Source organism: Neovison vison, chromosome 8, assembly GCF_020171115.1.
Source record: "Neovison vison isolate M4711 chromosome 8, ASM_NN_V1, whole genome shotgun sequence".
In the NCBI taxonomy this organism is placed as follows: Eukaryota; Metazoa; Chordata; class Mammalia; order Carnivora; family Mustelidae; genus Neogale; species Neogale vison.
In genome coordinates this window covers 114,231,979-114,254,331 of record NC_058098.1, presented here as the reverse complement: position 1 = coordinate 114,254,331, position 22,353 = coordinate 114,231,979, and the positions used below count along the sequence as shown (strand labels likewise).

The 22,353-nt window shown below is 34.3% G+C and overlaps 1 protein-coding gene across 1 annotated transcript in view; it reads right to left on the bottom strand.

The window, feature by feature from the left end:
- Positions 1-22,353, bottom strand: part of PRKD3 (protein kinase D3) — a 79,668-nt gene that overhangs the window by 50,765 nt on the left and 6,550 nt on the right. The window contains exon 2 of the mRNA XM_044261738.1: positions 19,629-20,576. Within this exon, the coding sequence (XP_044117673.1) occupies positions 19,629-19,916 (288 nt within the window). The 5' untranslated portion in view covers positions 19,917-20,576. The remainder of the gene's footprint in view (positions 1-19,628; positions 20,577-22,353) is intronic.

Sequence of the window (22,353 nt, the reverse complement as noted above, 5' to 3'; positions counted from 1 at the left end):
CAGCTGTAGGAGAAAGAATAGGGGAGGAAAAAGAAAAAAAAAAAAAAAACCTAACACAGAATGACAACTGGTTTCCAGAAAACAAAAGACACAGCTGGGGTTTTCGCTCTACTTTGGCAGGACCTGAAAATTATACCTAATCCATGTCTGCAGAAACAATGTATTCACTTGACAAGTTGATAAAAATCAATCCTAAACTAGGATATACAGGCAAAGACTCTTCAGGTCTAGTGTCATTAAATGGTCAAACTAAAAACAAATGTTTTACAACCAGCTGCTGAAAGCAGAGTTTACTTTAGTTAGATTCATTTCAATTTCAGTAAATACCATTACAGCTTAAAATGAATTGCTGTTGGCCAATTTTCTTTCTTATTACTCCAATTACATCTACTATGTTCATTCAACAAATTAACACAATACAGCAGTAGCACTGGCAATTTGAAATCAAGAATGTGAGGAACTAACATTCACTGAGAGTAGTTACTATGCACCAGGCACCATGTAAAGCACTTGACATGGCTATCTCATTTAACTTTCTCAAAACTCCTAAAACAAGTAATCCCAGTCCTCTAATTAACACTTGATCTCAATTTTTTATATTTTGTCATATGCTAAATACTAAAATCAAAAGGCATGAGTAAAGCAATGTCAGTGTGAAAGAATCCTATACCTGTTTTGGTATTTACTAAAATTTTAAGAACACTATAAGGATCGATGATCTTTCTAAATATGAGAGATTTTAAAATTGTAAGTATTACTATTTTGAGGGCACTAATTATGTGGGACACTGCATTCAGAGCTTTACATTTTATCACAATTTTTTTAAAAGATTTTATTTATTTATTTGATAGACAGAGATCATAAGTAGGCAGAGAGGCAGGCAGAGAGAGAGAGGAGGAAACAGGCTCCCTGCTGAGCAGAGAGCTCGATCCCAGGACGCTGGGATCATGACCTGAGCCGAAGGCAGAGGCTTTAACCCACTGAGCCACCCAGGTGCCCCTTATCACAATTTTTTAATGAAGGTAGGAATCATGATCCCAGCTTTGCAGATGAAGATATGAAGTAAGTGACCTGAAAAGGGTTTATAATCTCTAAACAAAGTTTTTAAGAATCAAAGCTCCACCCCAAGTCTGCCTCTTTGGCTTTAAAACACTGCTATCTCTTTCTTGGGTTATTCTCTCTCTTTATAAAACATACACCAATAACAAAAAATAATAATACAGGTTTAAACCCTAATATAATTTTGACATTGGGAATCCCTGCACAATCACTCTTAAGATTGGGCAAAGCTTTTGATTCCCCGGGTTTTGATTTGCTCACTGTAATGTGACTGTTTGGTAGTTCCCCCCCAGCAGAGATCTAGTTTCCATTTGGTTCAAGCTCAATTCTACCTCTGCTCAGATCTGTCTGCCTTCTCAGTTCTCACAGCCAGTCCCACTAGTTTTTTGAGTTTCATTAGTTTCAGCATTCTCTTCAGCATATAACTCCTAGAAAGAAGAGATAATGCTTGTTGCTAAGTCTGCTTCTTTATTAACCAATATGTAGATAAAGGAATCTATGTATACATCTAAAAATTTACATTCATTTGTAATATACATTGTATGTCAACTATACTTCGATAAAAATTAAAATTTACAGTCTTTAACTATATCCATATTCACAAAAGAAACTGTACTGCATACTTAAAACAAATGCGTCCAAGCCAAACTGGCAACTAATCCTATTTGAAAGCTCTCGATTCACATGTAGAAGATTCACAAATGGAATTCTAAGCCAGATAATTCTTTGTTGTGGGGAGCACTGCAGTAGCATCCCTGCCCTCTACACACGAAAAGCCAATGGCACTCCCTCTCTCCCAGTAAAGACGACCAAACAAAAAGAAATCTCCAGACACTGCTAAATGTTGCCAGGGATCAAAATCATTCTGCTTGAAACCACTGGTTTAATTTAATCTCAAAAACTAAAATGAGATATTGGAGCTATAATATCTGTCAATTAAGTAGTGCTAATCTACATTCTTATAAGCAATACGGAAAAAGTTTACTGGTGTTCTCAGAGTGAATTAACTAAGAATTTCAAGTATTTCAAGAAGCTTGCCTTTTGCACAATCCCAGGAACAAAGAGTTTTTTAAAATAAGTATCTGAAAAATATAAAGTAGTTGGAGCAGGTTGGGCACAACTAAGGTACCAACACATGAAACAGAATGGGAAAGAACACTGGTGCTTATCTGCTTCTTTCTTTCTATAAATCACTTAATCAATAGAGGTTAATTATCACCATAGGTTATTTTCAGTATTGTTTTCAGCAGTAAAAGCAGATAGAACCTGTCCTTAACCAATGCCTACTGAGACTAAGGCATTTGGGGGAAAGATGAATAAGAGAGAACCAATTTCAATGTAACATAAATGTTGGAAACACTTCAAATCTTCAAGAAAAGGAAGCTAAATTTTTGGCTTATTGTTAAAGACAACAACAACAAAAGAAACACCACCCAATCCACCCTCGGGATGTGTCATGAAATTGGACTAAATTCAAAGAGTGACCACTTTTGGTCATATCCAAGTTTTCAGCAAAGCTCAACTATAAATGATGTTAGATATTTTCTTGGAAACAAACAAAAATCACAATGTATATATTTTGTATTATCTGTATTAGAACTCAATCCCATATTTAACTTACTATAAGCCTGAAATCATTGATTATTCTCTATTTCTATGAAGCTTTATCATATCCTCATTTATACTGGAAATACCTATTTCATTTTCCCCCAATGGAACACCACACCTAATCTGTATTTATTACTGCTATTGTGAACATTTCCCCACATGCCTGTTTACTAATTTAACATTTTTGTGAAATGTATTTTTATATCATTTGACTAAATATTTAAAATAATATTTTTCTTACCAATATATGAGCTCTTTACAGAATAAAGGCATTAATGATATTTAAAACTTGTGTAGTATTTCCCCAATCTTATCTTTGTTTTTATTTTTATACATGTAAATATTTTAATTTTCAATACTCAAATCTGTAAACTATTTTTTCCCCTGTGCCTCCTTTACTTGATATGAAAGTGAGATATCCCATTCTCTGTAAGTTTGATAAATATTCAATTCCTTTTTTTCTCAAAATTCTCATATTTAAAACTTTTACTTTAATTGCTCTGAAGTTTATCCTGGTGTCAGGTATTAAGTGGAGGTCTATATTAATGCTCCTCTCATTGCCTATCTTGCTTTCTAAACTCCATTTCTGAAAAATGATTCCCTTTTACTTTTCATGCCTCCTTAGCCATATAACTAAAATGTACTATGGATCTATTACTGTTCAAGTAGTATATAGTCTCCATTATTGTAACTTTTTTTTCTCCCCTCTTTCCCTTAATTTTTAGACTTTTAACTTAATACTTCTGGCTACTTTTTTAAACTTTAGAAAAATCACGTAAAAAGAAATTCCAATAAAATCTTGAATAGAAAACACAATTTGGGAAGTAAAAATTATACACTGTCAGTCTTCTTTTTTCAGGAATACGATAATGGATTTTATTTCATAATGTCTTAAATACTTCATAAAAATTTTATATTTTATTTATATCTGGATTCATCCATTTCTTAAGACTGTTATCAAAAAAAAACTTAATCATTTTTTCCTAATGGAAATATTAATGTATTCTTGGTTAGTTTTTATGTCCTCCTTTTGGTATCAAAAGATCTTACATAGTTTTATTTAACTATCCCTAGGCCTCTGTAGTTGCTCTATAGGCTCCTTCTGGCAGTTTAGTCCTTTGGAATGTGTCTACCCTGTAGGAATAGAGAAAAGCATGTTTACTCACTGCTCAATATTAAGAACTAGTTAAATCAGTTGAACTCAAAATTATGATTCTGAAGCCACATCTGTAATCACCATTAATCTAAAGAATCATATAACCACTTCATCCCCTAAGGAATATAATACACTATAATATTCTAAGACAAAAACCACAGGTTTTCAGGAGCTAAAGAATGCACATGAAATAGATACATATGGCCCAAGAACAGACAATCAAATAAACCACAGAATTGATAGATCATTAACCTCCAATTTTCTGCACCAATAAAGAGAACATTTGTAGAGCTAGTAGAAAACTGTAAATAATTTACCTATACAGATTAAGGAACAACTGGGTTGTCTTCTACACAGCAGAAAATGGATTATGACATTTGTGTATATTCTGTAAAGTACAAAAGCGAAACATAAACTTAACTGGTAGTAGCTTTCACTCACTTCTGGATCACCACTAATTTCCAATAAACTCCCAAAAGAAAAGGGTTCCCAAAGTATGTGCGACTTAGGTTTTGCTTTTTAAGTTTAGAAACCACTAAGATCAGATTAACGATAATATTATTAATAAACTAATATTGGGACATTGCTACATGTCAGGTGTTAGGCTAAGCAAAACATGTCATTTAATATACATATACACACACAACCATGAAATGAGCACTATTTTGGACCTCATTTTTTAGATAAGAAACCAAGGTTATGCAACTAGTAGGTGGCAGAGATAAACCCAAATTTGACCCAAATTTGTTTTTTGTTTTTGTTTTTAATTTGTTTTTTATTTTTTAAAAATACTTTATTTATTTGACTGAGAGAGAGAGCACAGCAGGAGGAGCAGCAGGGAGAGGGAAAAGGAGGCTCGCAGAGCACGGAGCCCCATGTGGGGCTCGATCCCAGGACTCTGGGATCATGACCTGAGCCAAAGGCAGATGCTTAATGACCGAACCACCCAGGTGCCTCCCCCCACAAATGCTTTTTAATAACCATACTACACTGTTTCATATGAATTTTAAAACTTATTCAACCAAAAAATACTTGTTGAACACCTACTGTGGACATGACTGACCTCACAGAGCTTACGGTTTTATGGTGGCTATACTTAAGTAAAAGAATAATTACAATCAATATAATGAAAGTTGTCCAGGAATGAAGAGCACAGCACATGGTAATTAAATGGATATATATAAATGTTGTATTTTACTATTCCCATACTCTCCATAAAAGGCAACTTATGGTTTAACATACTGGAAGAAAAACAACAGTAGGGATGGTAAATGGAATTACCACGAACAGAACAGAAATCACCACAAATTTCTAGCTCACATAAGTTTAGAACACTACTAGGAAGCAGAATCATACAGCTTTATTCATTTACCTGTGTGTGTGGGGAGTTAATATGTGCATAAATACACAGGTTTCTGATTATTGAGGATGTTAAAGGCATCTTATCCATGCTGCAAGCTATCCAAGTAGTAGCAGGATACTTTACTAACCACTAAGGTTTATTTCCCCAGGTGAAGGACCATAGTTGGTGACAATAAAAGCAAAAAGTAGGGTTTAAAGCAAGCTTCCATACCTCCTGAATGAGATGGTAGTTATTCCTTTGAGTCATTTATCATTTTGTACCTTCTTTTCAAGTCTTACCATGATCTACCTTATATTATGATAATTTTCATTCACTCATCTTCTTTTTTTCCAGAGCACAAATCACTGGGGCAGAAAATTTATCTTTCATCTTGGTAACTCTACAGTATCTAGCATGGTGACTGAAGAGAATAAGTGCACCACAAATATTTGTTCAATTGCATGAAGCCATAACAGATAATGGTACCCGCTAAGGGGTCATTGTACCACACTATTTAGCTCTTTGCAAATTGCCAAGTAAAAGAAATGAAATCACTAGCACTTACTTTTCTATCTAAAATTTTCAACTATTCTATTAACCTATAATCAGACTTCACTGAAATTTTTAATTTGTATACAAGATTTAAAATATACATATATCTTATATGATGGCAAGCTCATACAAAAATATACACAATTTAAATATTTGGAACAAATATCTTCAGTTTATTACTTATCTGCTCTTTTAAACTTACTGATTTCTGTTATACTTAGGTTCTCGATTCTGGCTTTCCTTAGAGCCATAGGTAGAACTCTTCAGACTCTCTGTTCCCAGAAAGCCTTACTTAAATAGTCTGGGGAAGGGTCTGTTAAGCTTCCTGGTTGTTCTAAGGTGCAGCCAGGGTTGAAAACCACTGTTACAAAATAAATTGTATGTAACCTTGAAACCGCATACATGGAGTTTGTAAACACGTAAAAATCTTGATCCTTCATAACATCTGACCTGTGATAAAGATTTCTGAAAATTTAGCTGCTTTTGCATAACTACTATGAAACAAAATTTGAAGATTTTGCTCCTTATTTAAAAAAAAAAAAAAGTGGTCTTTAGGAAATGTTCACTGACAGAGTAATCAAAAAGTTTTGTGGGATGTTTAAAAGTTATTGGATAAGATTTTATAAGGAAAACAAATAGACATAAACACTGAAGTGCATTTGTTAAAATATATATATTAAAGATTGTGTATTTGATTGTCACCATTTTACGACCTTATCAAAAATTACTGAAACATGAAAAACTTTAACAAGGAGCTAGATTCACACTCCTTCAAGCTGTTTCTAACAGTAGGCTGGGACTGAAAAATAATTCACTCAGGTGAATCAAGCATTCACTCAGATGTGGTCATGGCATAACCCAGGGACGATTCAAATACAGCTTTCCATTACACTATATATTTCAACTGAGGGCGCCTGGGTGGCTTAGTCGTTAAACATCTGCCTTCAGCTCAGGTCGTGATTCCAGGGTCCTGGGATCCAGCCCTGCATTGGGCTCCCTGCTCAGCAGGAAGCCTTCTCCCTCTCCCCCCGCCCCGCTTGTATTGCCTCTCTACCTGTCTCTCTCTCTCTCATTCTGTGTCAAATAAATAAATAAATGAATAAATATTTCAAGTGAAAGCCTAAATAGCAGATAGACAGATGAGGAGGAAAGCAAAAGAACATGTTCAGAAAAATTTTATAAGAGTAGTAAAAATGGCACACAGGGAAAGACCAAAGGAAGCTTTAATGAATACAAAAAGTCTCCCAAGTTGAGGAAACTATAATCTCAAGACCAAGTTCAACAAAGCCCAGCAACAAAAACAGAAAGAAAACCACAATAAAGCAATCATATTCAAACTGCTGAAAACCAAGAAGACAAAAATTGTAAATGAAGCCAGAGAAAAGAACATATTGCATACAGTTTGGATCTAATACAATGTAATGAAAAATAATGAAAATGTTAAATATGGGAGTAAATATAAAAGGTAATTTTTCTTTTACTTTCTTTAAAACATAATTTACTGCTAAAAAGCAAGAATAACAATGTGTTGTGGCATCTATAGCAACAGCTGATCCTCATCATTCAGATTCCAGATCTGTGAACATGCCTACTTGCTAAAATTTATTTGGAACCAAAAATCAATACTTTCTGTGCCTTTGCAGTCATTCACAGACATGCACAGAAGAAAAAAAAAATTAAGTCACTCTTGTGCGCATTCCCAGTTGAAGTCAAACAAGGTGATGCTCTAACTTCTTGTTTCAACTTTCACAGTATAGAAACACATGTCTTTTTCATGGTCTATTTACTGTCATGTGTTCTGAACTTGGGTTATTTTTTTATAGTGATTTTTCTGTTTAGAATGCCAGCCCCCCAAGCATCATGCTGAAGTGCTATCAAGTGTCCCTAAGAGCAAGTAGCCTATAATATGCCTTATGGAGAGAATATGTGTGTTAGAGAAGCTTCATTCAGTTACAGTGCTGTTGGCCATGAGATCAGTGTTAATGAATCAACTACATATATATTAAATAAGGCACCTTTAAACAGAAACACATGTAAAACAGGCTTACGCATTTACTGCTTGACAAATTTTGTGACCAGATGCTTATAGGAACCTAACCCTATATTTCCCCTAGGAGCAACTGTTCAATATTCACTAATTCAAGGTTTGAGGTCACTTTACAGAATGTAACTATCACAAATAATGAGAATAAACTGTTTACAGGAATAAAATGTATGACAACAGTACAAGTGACAACAGAAAGAAAACAGAAATATACTATTCTAAGGTTATACTATTCTAAGGTGTAGACTACATCATTCTTAGAATAATATGATATTGTTTGAAGACATCTCTGATGAAATAAAGATGCATATTATACAAACTAGAGCAAGGTTGGCAAAAATTTTCCATAAAAGACCAGTTACCAGTATTTTAGGATTGGTGTACCATATAGTCTCTGTCATAGCTACTTAACTCTGCTATTGTAGCATAAAAGCAGCCACAGGAAAGATATCATGAATGAGCATGCCTATGTCCCAATAAAACTCTATTCACAAAAAGAGGTGGTGGGTCAGATTTGGCCCACAGATGTAGCTTACTGATCCTGGCACTAGAGAAACTGCAGAAAAAAAATTTTTAAAGAGTATAATAAATCAACAATGAAGATAAAAGGTACTTACAGAATATACTCAATTCAAGAAGAGAAAATGACCCAAGACCAGAAGAGACAAACAGAAATCAATATATTTAAATGCATCTATATTAAACATTGTATTAAATATAAATGGTCTATGCACTTAAAAAGCAGAAGTTGTCAGACTGAATTGACCCAAGGATATGTAATCAACAAAAAACCCCACTTCACATAAGACAGAGAGATTATAAGCAAAAACATGTAAAAATATGCCACAATGCAAATACTAATTTTGGGGGGAAAAAAGTAAGATTGGTTAGATCAATACTACACAAAGATGACTTTAGAACAAGGTACTTTCCAGAGAGAAGGGAAAAAACTTACACCGAAAAAGAAATCAATATATCAAATGTTGTAAAAATCCTAAATGTGCCTGTAAATAATTTTTGCTTCATGTTTTTAAGGTCTATTAATCAAAACTAAAAGGACTAACAGAAAAATCTAAAATTATACCCAGAGATTTCAATACTCCTTTCTCAATAAAAGGTAGAATAAGAAAAGAAATCTATGAAGATAAAGAAAACACTATCAACCAACTTGATCTGATCTTCATAGAAAACTTCACTCAACAAGAACAGAAAATAAATTTTTAAAAAATTGCATATGTAACATTCAGAATGTAGTGTAAGACAGAATCCTACACAATTTAAAAAAAAAACCTTGAATTATACAGATTGAAATTAAGCATATTCTTGGGCAAAAATTAAAATTAGAAATCAATATAACAGAAAAGCATCTGAAAAATTTTCAAATCCTTCCAAATTAAACAATCCACGGATCGCAGATAAAATCACAAGTGAAATTAGGAGATGATTCAAACAAGATGTAAATGAAAATACAACATATCAAAGTTTTTGTGGCATGCAGCTAAAGTAATGACTAGAGGGAAACTTACAATGCTAGACATACATAAAAAAGACAAGACTCAAATCAATGACCCAAGCTTTCACCTCAAGAAACTGAAAATAAAGTTAAACTCAAAGAAGGTAAAAAAAAAGATAATTAAAAATAGAAAACAGACAATAATAGAAAAAATCACTTTAAAGGGTAATGAACACAAAGCACAACTTTCACCAATGAATCTGCCCACTTAGAGAAATGAAAATTTTCCTTTAAAGACACAAATTACCAAAGTGTATTCACAAAGTAATAGATAATCTTAATAGCTCTATGCCCACTAAAGAAATAGAAATTGAGTTAAAAATCTCATAAAAAAAAAAAAATTCCAGGCACAGATGGCTTCATTGGTGAATTCTATCATATAGGTCAGGAAGAAATAATTTGCACAAGTTTATTCGGAAAACTGGAACGACGTACTTTCAAACTCATTTTGTGAAGCCAACATTACCCTGATACCAAAACCACACAGATATAATAGAAGAAAAAAATTAGAGGCCAATACATCCATTATCTTAGAAAGAAAAATATTAAGAAAATATAGGTATACTAATCAAGGAAAATATAAAAAGGATAATATATGATGACCAGGAGGGTTTGTTGTAAGAATGTAAGGTTGGTTTAACATTCAAAGGTACGACAACATACTTCAATCATATTAACAGACTAAAAAGATAAAAATACATAGATGCAGGAAAAGTATTTAACAAATTTACAGTCATTCAAGATAAAGAGTCTAAGCCAACTAAGAATAGACAGGAATTTTCTCAACTTGATGAAGGACGTCTAAAAAAGTTTACATGAAACTTAATGGTGGAAGACCAAATGTTTTTCCTTTTAAGCCTGATAACAAGGCACAGATGTCAACTCTTACCACTTCTACGCAATATAGTACTGGATGTTTAGCCTCCAGTATAAAACGGGGAAAAGAAATGAAGTTTTGGAAGGCAATGCATAAAACTATCTTTATTTACAAAAGACAAGATTATCTATATAGAGAAATCCTAAAGAATTTCTTAAAATTACTAGAAGTGATAAGTGAGTTTAGCAAGGCTGCAGGACACAATATTAATGTACAAAAATCACAATATTTCTATACAATAAAATGAAAAATCAGACTGAGATTTTTAAAAATCCCATTTATAACTGCATCAAAACCATGAGAGAGATAACAAATGATATACACAATTTCAATAGGGTGCTTTTGTTTCTTGTAGAAATTGTCAAGTTAATTTTAATGGAAATGCAAAGAACACAGACTGGACAAAATAATCTTGGAAGAAAGAACAAAGTTGGAGGACCTGACTTTATGTCTATAAAATTGAAGAATTCAAGATAATATGAAATTCGTTTAAGAACACACATAAATAGATCAATAAAGCAAAACAATTGTTCAGAAATAGATAAAAAGATATGTGGTTAACTGATTTACAATAAAGGTCCTAAAGTAATTCAATGAGGGAAGAATAGTCTTTTCAACAAATGGTCCTAAAAAATCTGATGTCCAATGCAAAAAAATAAAGTTCAACCTTTATCTCACACAACACACAAAAATTATTTTGAAATGGATTGTTACGAGTTGAACTGTTTCCTCCAAAAGGTGTTAAAATCCTAACCCCCAGTACCTGTGAATGTGACCTTTGGAAATAAGGTTTTTTAGATAGATGATCCAGTTAGGATGAAGTCATTAAGAAGGGCCCTAATCCAATAGGACTGTGTCCTTACAAAAAGGGGAAATTTGGGCACCTGGGTGGCTCAGTTGGTTGAGCGACTGCCTTTGGCTCAGGTCATGATCCCGGACTTCCAGGATCGATTCCCGCATCAGGCTCCCAACTCCTTGGGGAGTCTGCTTCACCCTCTGACCCTCTCCTCTCTCATGCTCTCTCTCACTCATTCTCTCTCAAATAAATAAATAAAATCTTTTAAAAAAGGTGGGGGGGATTTGTCAACACAGTCATTCATAGAGGAAAGTCAATATGAAGACACAGGCAGAACACTATCTGTAAGCTAAGGAATGCCTGAGGCCATTAGAAGCTGGGAGAAAGGCATGAAACAAATTCTCACTCCTAGCCCTCAGAAGGAACAAACCCTATTGAGATCTCAATTACTGATAGCTAGCCTCAAAAACTGTCAGAATAATTTCTATTGTTTAAGCCAGCCAGCTGTGGTAGTCCCACAGAACTAACATATGGATTATAGATATAAAGGTAAAAGCTAAAATTATGAAACTTCCAGAAGAAAACAGGGGACAAAAATCTTTCATTCAGGCGAATATTTTTTAGATACAAAAGCACTATCCATAAAGGAAAAATTCAATTGTACTTCATTAAAATTAGAAATTTTGGCTCTCTGAATAATACTGTTAAGAATATAGTATATTATAATGAAAGGTATATAAACTAACTTAGGTCAGACAAAATGGACTTCAAGCCAAAGACTGTAGTAAGAGACAAGGTTATTATATAATAGTAAAGGAATCAATCCAACAAAAGGATATAATATTTGTAAATCTTTATGCACTCAACATAGGGGCACCTAAATATATAAAGTATATAAAGCCAATATTAAAGGATTCGAAAGAAGAAACAGACAGCTACACAATAATAATAGGCAACTTTAGTAATGCACTTTCAACAATGGATAGATCATCCAGACAGAAAACACTGAAGTTAAACTATACATTAGACCAGATACTTAACAGAGATCTACTCCAAAAGCAGCAGAATACACATTCTTCTCAAGCAAACATGGAACATTCTCCAGGAGAGATCATGTTAGGCCACAAAATAAATCTTAACTAATTTAAGAAGACTGAAATCATATTAAACATCTTTTCCCATGACAATGGTATGAAACTAGAAATCAACTACAAAACAAATCAAAAGAAACCTGGAAAATTCACATATATGTGGACATTAAACAAAATGCAATTGTACAACTAGTCAAGGTGAGATCAAAAGAGAATAAAAAAATACCTTGAGACAAATGAAAATGAAAATACATATATCAAAACTTATGGGATGCAGCAGAAGTTCTGAGAGAGAAGTTCATAGCAATAAACACCTACATTACAAAAAAGAACTCAGGGGGACAGGTGGCTCAGTCATTAAGCATCTGCCTTCAGCTCAGGTCATGATCCCAGGGTCCTGGGATCAAGACCTACATTGGGCTCATCAGCGGGAAGTCTGCTTCTCCCTCTTTCACTCCCCCTGCTTGTGTTCCCTCTCTCACTGTGTTTCTCTCTGTCAAACAAATAAATAAAATCTTAAAAGAAAAGAAAAGAAAAGAAAAAAGCTCTCAAATAAACAACCTAACTTTACACCTCAAGGAACTATAAAAATAACAAACTAAGCCCAAAGTTAGCTTAATTAGGAAAGAAGTAACAAAGATCATAGTGAAAATAAATTAGAGACTAAAAAAACAACAGAAAAGTTCAATGAAACTAAGAGCTGTTTTATTTTTTTTTTAAAGATAAGCAAAACAGACAAACCTTTAAAGAAAAAAAGAGAGGACTCAAATAAAATTACAAATCAAAGAGGTGACACTGTGATACCACATAAATACAAAGGAACATGAAAGACTACTATAAACAATTATATACCAACAAACTGGACACTTGGAAAAAATGGATAAATTTCTAGAACAACCTACCAAGCCTGAGTCATGAACAAGCAGAAAATATTAATAGATGAATTCATAGTAAAAACATTGAATTGGTAATCAAAATCCTCCCAACAAACAAACAAAAAGACCCAGATGACTTCACTGGCAAATTCCACCAAACATTTAAAGAATTAATACCAATCGTTCTCAAACTCTTCCAAACCATAGAAGAGGAAGGAACATTTCCAAGTTCATGAGGCCAGCATTACCCTGATACCAAAGACAGATAATGACACTATATGGAAAAAAAAATTATAGCTCAACATGCTTGAAGAACTAGATGCAAATATTCTCAACAAATATTACTGAATATTCAAATATTGAATTCAACAACACTTTAAAAGCATCATACACCATGACCAAGTGGGATTTATTTCAGGGATGCGAGGATAATTCAACATCTGCGAATCAATAAATGTGATATACCGTATTAACAAAATAATGGATAAAAAGTAAATGGTCATCTCAACAGATGCATAACAAGCATTAAAAAGAAATCCTCAAACTCAACACACACAAAACAGATAATCACGTCAAAAAATGGGCAGAAGACATGAACAGACACTTCTCCAAAGAAGACATACAAATGGCTAACAGACATATGAAAAAATGTTCATCATCATTAGCTATCGTGAAGATTCAAATCAAAACCACATTGAGATACCACCTTACACCAGTTAGAATGGCGAAAATCAACAAGCGAGTAAACGACAAGTGTTGGAGAGAATGTGGAGAAAGGGTAACCCTCTTACACTGCTGGTGGGAATGTAAGTTGGGGAAGCCACTTTGGAAAACAGTGTGGAGATTCCTTAAGAAATTAAAAATAGAGCTACCCTATGACCCTCCAATTGCACTACTATTTACTGCAAAGATACATGTAGTGAAAAGAAGGGCCATCTGTACCCCAATGTTCATAGCAGCAATGGCTACAGTCACCAAACTGTGGAAAGAACCAACATGCCCTTCAACAGACGAATGGATAAAGATACGGTCCATATATACAATGGAGTATTATGCCTCCATCAGAAAGGATGAATACCCAACTTTTGTATCAACATGGATGGGACTGGAAGAGATTATGCTGAGTGAAATAAGTCAAGCAGAGAAAGCCAATTATCATATGGTTTCACTTACTTGTGGAATGTAAGGAATAACATAGAGGATGTTGGGAGATGGAGAGAGAAGTGAGTTGGGGGAAATCGGAAGGGGAGACAAACCATAAGAGACTGTGGACCCTGAGAAACAAACTAAGGGTTTTGGAGGGAAGGGGGTTGGGTACTGGGTAAACCTGGTGGTGGGTAATAAGGAGGGCGAGTATTGCATGGAGCACTGGATGTGGCACATATGAATTCTGGAACACTGAAAAAACAAAATTAAATTAAAAATTTTTTTAAAAGCATTTGACAAAATTCAACATCAAATCATGACAAAAACTCTAAATAAAGTGAAGTATAGAGGAAACTTGCCTTAACATAACAGGGACTGTATACGACAAGCCCACAGCTAACATCATACTCAGTGGAAAAACCTAAGATCAGGAATAAGACAAGGATGTCATTCTTGCTACTTTTATTCAATATAGTACTGGAAGTCCTAGCCAGAACAATTAGGCAAGAAAAAGAAATAAAAGGCATCTAAATCAGAAAGGAAGAAGTAAAATTGTCTATGTTTGTAGATGACATGAAACACTCCAACAAAAAATTTTGTTAGAATTAATGAACAAATTCATTAAAGTTGCCAGATACAAAATCAATATACAATAATTAGTTCCCTTTTTAAACACTACTAGGTTAATATCAGAAAGAGAAATTAACAATCCCATGTATAACTGCATCAAAAAGAAGAAAATACCTATAAATAAATTTAACCAAGAAGGTGAAAGATCTACACACTAAACATTATATCTGTAAAACCTTAATGAAAGAAACTGAAGAAGATGCAAATAAATGGAAAAATATTCTATGTTCATGGACTGAAAGGTTATTATTAAAATGTCCATACTACCCCAAATTTTCCAATGGCATTTTCCACAGAAATAGAAAAAAGAATCTTAAAAATTATACAAAACCACAAAAGATCCTGAATAGCCAAAGCAATCTTTGAGAAAGAAAAACAAAGCTGGAGGCATTTACGTTTCTTGATTTCAAACTATACTTTAGAGCTATAGTAATCAAAACAGTATGGTATTGGCATAAGAATGGACATATAAAATCAATGGAACAGAACAGAGAGCCTAGAAAGAGACCTATGCATATATGGCCAATGAATTTATGATAAAGAAATCAAGAATATACAATGGAAAGAATAGTCTTTTCTGTAAATGGTGCTGGAAGAACTGGGACAGCCAAATGCAAAAGAATGTAACTGAACGCCTATTTTACACCGCACACAAAAATCAACTCAAAATGGACTTAACACTTGAATGTAGGACCTGAAGCCACAAAACTCTCAGAAAAAAAACATAAGGGATAAATTCCTTGACATCATTCTTGGCAATGAGTCTTGGCATTTGACACCAAAAGCAAAGGCAACAAAAGCAAAAATAAACAAGCAGGACTACATCAAACTATAAAGCTTCTCCTCAGCCAAGAAAACCACTGACAAAATGAAAAGGCAACTACAGAAGGGGGAAAAAGTATTTGCGAATCGTGTGTCTGATAAATACCTAAAATACCAAAAGATCTCCTATAACTCAATGGCAACAACAACAACAAACAATCCCATTTAAAGATGGGCAGAAGAACTGAATAGACATTCCCCCAAAGAAGACATACAGGTAGCCAACAGGCACATAAAAGGTCTTCAACATCACTAATCATCAGGAAAATGCAAATTAAAATCACAGGGAGATATCACCTCCTGGCTGTCAGACTGGCATGAGATAAAAAGTGTTGGTGAGAATGTGGAGGAAAGGGAACTCTTATGCGCTGCTGGTGAGAGTCTAAATTTGTGCAGCCACTATAGAACACAGTATGAACAACAACAGAAAAAAGAATGTGGACATTCCTCAAAAAATTAAAAATAGAACTACCATATGATCCAGCAATGCCATTTCTGAAGAAAATGAAATCACGACCTCTAAGAGATATCTGCATTCCAGGTCAATGCATCATTATTTACTGTTGCCCAGACATAGAAAGAACCAAATGTCCACCCAAGGGTGAATGAATAAAGAAATTGTGGTATATATATATATAATGGAGTATTATTCAGCCACAAAAAGGAACTCCTACCATTTGCAGCAGCATGGATGGAAACTGAAAGCATTATGTTAAGTGAAGTAAGTTAAGCAGAGCAAGACAACTACTGTATGATCTTACTTATATATGAAAACTCCTATAACTTAACTCACAAAGACAGAAAACTGACTGGTGGTTACCAGAGGCAGAGGGCAGGAAGGTAGTCAAAGGGTACCAACATCCAGTTATAAGATAAATAAATTCTGGCAATGTAATGTATGGCATGATGCCTACAGTTAACAATTCTTTACTGTATACTTGAAAGCTGCTAGTAGAACAGACCTTAGAAGTTCTCATCACGAGAAAAGAATTAACTGTGGGAGGTGATATAAGTTAACTACATTTATTGTAGTTATCATTCTACAAAATATACACATATCAAATCATTATGTTGTATACCTTAAACTAATACAAATTTATAAATGTTATATCTCCATAAAACTGGAAGAAAATTAGCAGCAACGTAAATGACCAAAATAAGAAACTGGTTTTAAACTTTATGCATCAAGATGACTGAACAGTAGCCTTTAAAATGATTATTATTTAGATTAGTAAAATAGAGTTCTCTTAAAAAAAGAGAGAACAGATGAAGAGAAACCACAGACTGGAAGAAAATATCTACATTTTATATCTGGTAAGAACCTGTATCTAAGATGTTAAAGAACTTGGCAAACAAGCTCATGGACAGATAACCAATCTCATTCATCATTAGGAAAATGCAAATTAAAACCACATGGAGATATTACTACACACCAACCAGGACCAGTTAAATTAAAAAGACTGGAAATACCAAGTGTTGTTAAGGATATGGCCATCTTACTTCTACATATATACCCCAAGGAAATGAAAACATGTATGTATAATCGAGATCTGAATGAGAATGTTCAGAGCAATTCTATTTATAATGCTCCCAAATTAGAAAAAATTCTACTATCAATCAACTGAAGACTGAATAAACAAAGTACAGTATATCCATACAATGGAAAGTACTCAGCAACAAAAGACTATATACTATGACTTCATTAATATGAAAATCTAAAAAAAAAAAAAAAAAAAGTGTAACTATAGTAACAGAATGCAGAGCAGCGTTGGCCCAGGACCAGGATGAGGAAAGGAGACTTGTGTTTGAAGTCTTCTACATCCTTTATCAACCTGAGGAGCAGTCTTTAACTCCACTTTCTACTTAAATGTCTTACACTGATGAATAGGTTTCCTTTTGTAGACTGTAAGTTTTTTGAGGGAAGAGACACCTGTTTAACCTATTTCCTAAAATTTAACCAATGCCCTATCTTTTAGAAGCTTCAGGTAGATGTAGTTACTAAGAATAGATATAAGAAAAGCAGGTGTGCCCGTAAAAGTTCTGACAGTAAACCTGGAGTTGTAGAGGTATAAAATGGAAGACTGGTGAGCAAGTGCCCAAGACAAGAGGGAAGGTGAAAAGCAAAAGAACTTCTGACTTGGTTTTTCCAACCACCAGATGAGTTAGCGATCCATGAAACATCTCTAGAAAATCTTGGGATCTGAGATGGTTCCCTTAAGAATTCTCTGATTAGGCCTGAAACAGGTCATCCCTTGAAACTTCTTTCTCCTTTATCTGTCTCTAGCAGTGAAGACCCAAATTCAGATTAAATGATTCAGAATCTCATTGCTGGAATTACAACCAGAAATCATCCCAACTCAATCATCTGATAGATTTGCAAACTATAATCTAAAGAAGTCAAATCACTTGTGCAAAGTTATAATGTAAATAAATACAGGTGACATAGTTTCAAGCTTAAAACTCTTACACTACACTTAAACAACAGTTAGGATCCCAGAAAACATCAAAAGGAATGTGTAATATGCTTATGCCTATACAGACTATGTATTTCTGCCAAATACATCCCCATTTCACTCTAATGTTAATTCAAATTCAGTTTACTATGATACCCATTTTATGCTGGCTAGCTCTATATTCAATAATTCTATTTTACATCTATATAAAGTTTATACTGATTGATTTTTTTGGCTGTCTTATTTCCTTGGCACCACTGTATTTTTTCTGTATTTTTTCATGGATTACAATGTTTAATCCCGTCTCCTAAGAGTTTACCCATCTGACCCACATCTCACATCTACATTAAAGATGAAGTAACAAATTCTAAAATAATCCTGTAGAAATCAGTATGCCTCTGTATGAACATAAGAATGAAATGAAATTTTAGAAGACTAAAAACAATAATACAGATTCTACCAAAGCATTAGTTATAAATTTCTGTGGGCTCAAATGAAAAGGAAACATTCAAGTTACAAACAGTAGTTAAGATAAATTCTTATCTTTAAATTAAATAGCTAGTTGCCAACATATTTGTGAAAAACCTCTGTAACGTTTAATGAAAGGGAAAATAAAAGCAAAAATACTTAAAGACACCCATATGGTTCTACAGATCTACAAAAGGAAACTGAATCTTTAAACCACATTTCAATAGACAAGTTACTGTTACCACACACAAGGCATAGGCTGTTTCTACAAACCGCACAGCATTTTTAGACCATTAATTATTTCTACATCAGAAGATAACAAATCATATAAAGCATAAGAAATTAAAACATAAACAGTACAATGAGAAGCCTGAATACAAATATATTAATCTCACCTGCTACGACTTTTAAAATAAAAAGTACACTAATTTGTTCCAAACAAATTTGAAACATACGCTCAGTCCATTAAAAATAAAATGTAACTAATTCTTACTATGTAACCATATAGTTCTATGAAAAAATAGAGAACATACCCACTTATCCAGCAAATCAAAATTATTAAAGACATTTAGCTAAGGTTCCTTAAAAAATAATAAAGTATAGGGCAGGAGGTATGCAGAAGGGAAACAAAATAAAACCACCCTCAATTTCAAGTCTTTATGTATTGTCATATATTAAAAACTTGTTTACCTATTTTTTAAGCGCGCGAGAGAGTGGTATTCTCGTATTAAATGGTAGTATAGGTGAAATCAAGACCTAAAGGGAAGGAAGAAGGTACCAAAAAAAGGGTAGAATACAGGGCACCTAGGAAAAACAGGTGTGGACCTGGCACTCAGCCACAGCTGTGTTCCATCCTTTTGGTAAGCCACCTGGATGCCTTGCACCCTCTGCGTCCTGTTTTCTCTAAAACCAAATGAGATTTCTGAAGTCCTCCTGATTTTATATGGATTTTCCTGCTCTTAAAAGAAAAACTGAATAGGCAGTATTTTAAAGTTAGGATAAAGGCTCCAGTTGTTAGAATCTGAAATTTCAGACTTCAGGCTTCTAGTCTATTAGCATTCTTCCAAAATGATCCAAATTAGGATATAAACAATTGATCCATATATGTTAACTCACTGTTGCATGTATAATTTATAGAAAAGCTTTAGAGACAATATTAATTAGAAAAACTATTGACATAAATAGCATGCACATACCTTCTGATAAACAATGGAGCACACAAGATCCTTGACAGCAGATAAAGACAGTTCCTGGGCTTCGATGGTAACGCTCTCCCGTGTAAGGCCAATTTGCAGCAGAAATGAAATTGTATGCTCTGAGCCTCTGGAGTTGGTGAGTGATGGCGCACTGAAGCTTCCATTAGAGAGTCGGGCAGAGAGTCCTGTTTTTGGACTTGAACATGGAGAAGGAGCTGGAAGCACAGCAGGAAGTGTTGCAGGTAATACAGATTTCTGGGCTGAAGGAGGAGAATTGTTTGCAGACATCTGCCTTTCTTTAATCTTTTAAAATAGTCGTCAATTCTTTTTCAGTGGTTATGAAGAGGTTTTTAAAATCACAGCAGTAAAAAAGTGACTGTACTTTTGGATTTAACTGAACACTTCTTTATTTCCTCTTTTAAGCCACTCATGCCAATGACTGTAACTTCTACAACTGTGAGTTGAAGACACAAAAGGTACGACTTCCTTTAGTATCAGTCCCATCAAAAAAGAGTCTTGTCTTTAGGACCACAACTAGGGATTTGCAAAGGATTTAACATCACTGAATTATCCTCATCAGAAAAGAGTTGACATTGCTTCTTTACTAACCATCTTCATTTATTTTCTTTTAAGTCTACTCTTGTCTCTCTCTCTTAATTTCAGAAAATACATATTGAATAAAAGTTGTTTTTCTATTAAGATGAAATCCTCCTGATTTAAAAAATAAGTGGTTAGGCTTAATCTATTTAACCCTTATCTTGAGGTTTACTGATTTGATAGGACACTTTTCCAAATGTCCACACCTTAAATCACCTTCTCAAATATCTTTACTTTCATTTTTGGAGGGGGAAATTTTTCCATGATGAAGCACAAAGTACAGTACAGGCATATTTCACTTGATGAATAGGTCCACTGAGAAAAGTTGATGCTTTCTGAAATGTAGTCAGCCTGGAAGGAATTTTAAAAACACTCTTAATATTTTATACTCATTTGACATTATTTTAAAAATGCAAGAATCCCTGTATTTTTTTTAAATGATAAGTTTTGGTTGTATGTTTGTAATACATCAAGACACCTAATGAATAGCCATTTTAGGGGGGCCTAGTCATCAGAGACATTTTTTTTTTTTTTAAGATTTTTTATTTATTTATTTGACAGGCAGAGATCACAAGCAGGCAGAGAGAGAGGAGGAAGCAGGCTCCCCGCCAAGCAGAGAGCCCGATGCGGGGCTCGATCCCAGGACCCCGGGATCATGACCCGAGCCGAAGGCAGAGGATTTAACCACTGAGCCACCCAGGCGCCCCATCAGAGACATTTTTTGAGAGAAGTATAATTTTAGGGAGAGCCTCCTGCTCACCACCACCTCCTCCACCACCACCACCACCACCACCAAGTCCCTGGCACTCCTCCCTAATACCTGAAACCTGAAGGTCAAACACTTTTATTCCACAAATATATAACTGAGTTAGGACAAAAAGAAAGAAAAATAGGAGGGACTAAAAGAAGGTTGAAATAGACACCATCATAAAAATAAAGCACACACCACTCAGCCATATGAAAGATGTATAATACTGTCCTAATAAAGACATGCCAAGAGTATTCTTTTTTTATATCAAAAAGTCTAATTCTGCCAAAGTATGATTGCTGACTTGCTTTGTTGACAGATTTCTTTCAGAAGCTAAGAAAGCAGAACAACATCCTATGCACAGTTATAATGTGAATGACGTATGACAGGATCACAGGAGAAAGTGATCATATTATAAAGGATTTCTAAAAGTAAAAAAAGAGAGAGCACTAGGCTCAGTTACAAATGTATCACAGTTTACAACAGAACAGTTCAAAAACAAAAGGTATGACCCCGATGACCTAAGTGAAATGGCTCACAAGAGATCTAAATTTTACACAATTCCAATGATGAAAAAGAGGGAAGCACCCAATGTGGCTGCAGAATCCATAAAGAAGAGCAAAAACATACAGATAAGGTAACAGGAATTTGAAAGCTCAGGAAAAAGTGAGGCTTAGAAACACTTAGCTGCTTAAGGTAACAAAAGCTTTTATAACTACATTCAAATAAATATCATTCTACCGTATATGGTACAGCACTTAACATCTTATAAATATTTTACATACTTTACCTCATGCATATCTCTTTGGAGACAAATATGATTTCTGCAGATGAAAAAACAGAAGCACAAGCATATAAAGTAATGTGCCCAGCATCACATGGGTATTAAGAAGTGGAGTGGGGGGAGCGCCTGGGTGGCTCAGTTGATTAAGTGTCTGCCTTTGGCTCAGGTCATGGTCCAAGGTCCTGGGATGGAGTTCCACATTAAGCTCCCTGCTCAACCTCCCCTTTACCCACCCCACCCCCGCCCAACTCATGGGGTCTCTCTCTCTCACACAAAAATAAATAAAATTAAAAAAAAAAAAGAAGAAGAGGCAGAGTGGGAATTAAGATAAGACCCAAGTTTCATACTTCTTACCAAGTGCTGTCTCCACAATAACACACTATTTGTCAAAGAGAACAAGGAACTGAGAGAATCACTGCTCAGAGAAGATGATGTTAGGGTTGAGAGAGCGCATAGAAAAGGCAGAATTGCTCAACTTGTATTTTGCTTATCTTCTCTCGTTTTTAAACTAAAACTGTAGAAGAGCAATGAGAACTGAAACCCGAGCCTAGTGAATGAGAGACTAAAACAACTTTATATGAGTGCAAGTCTTTGGT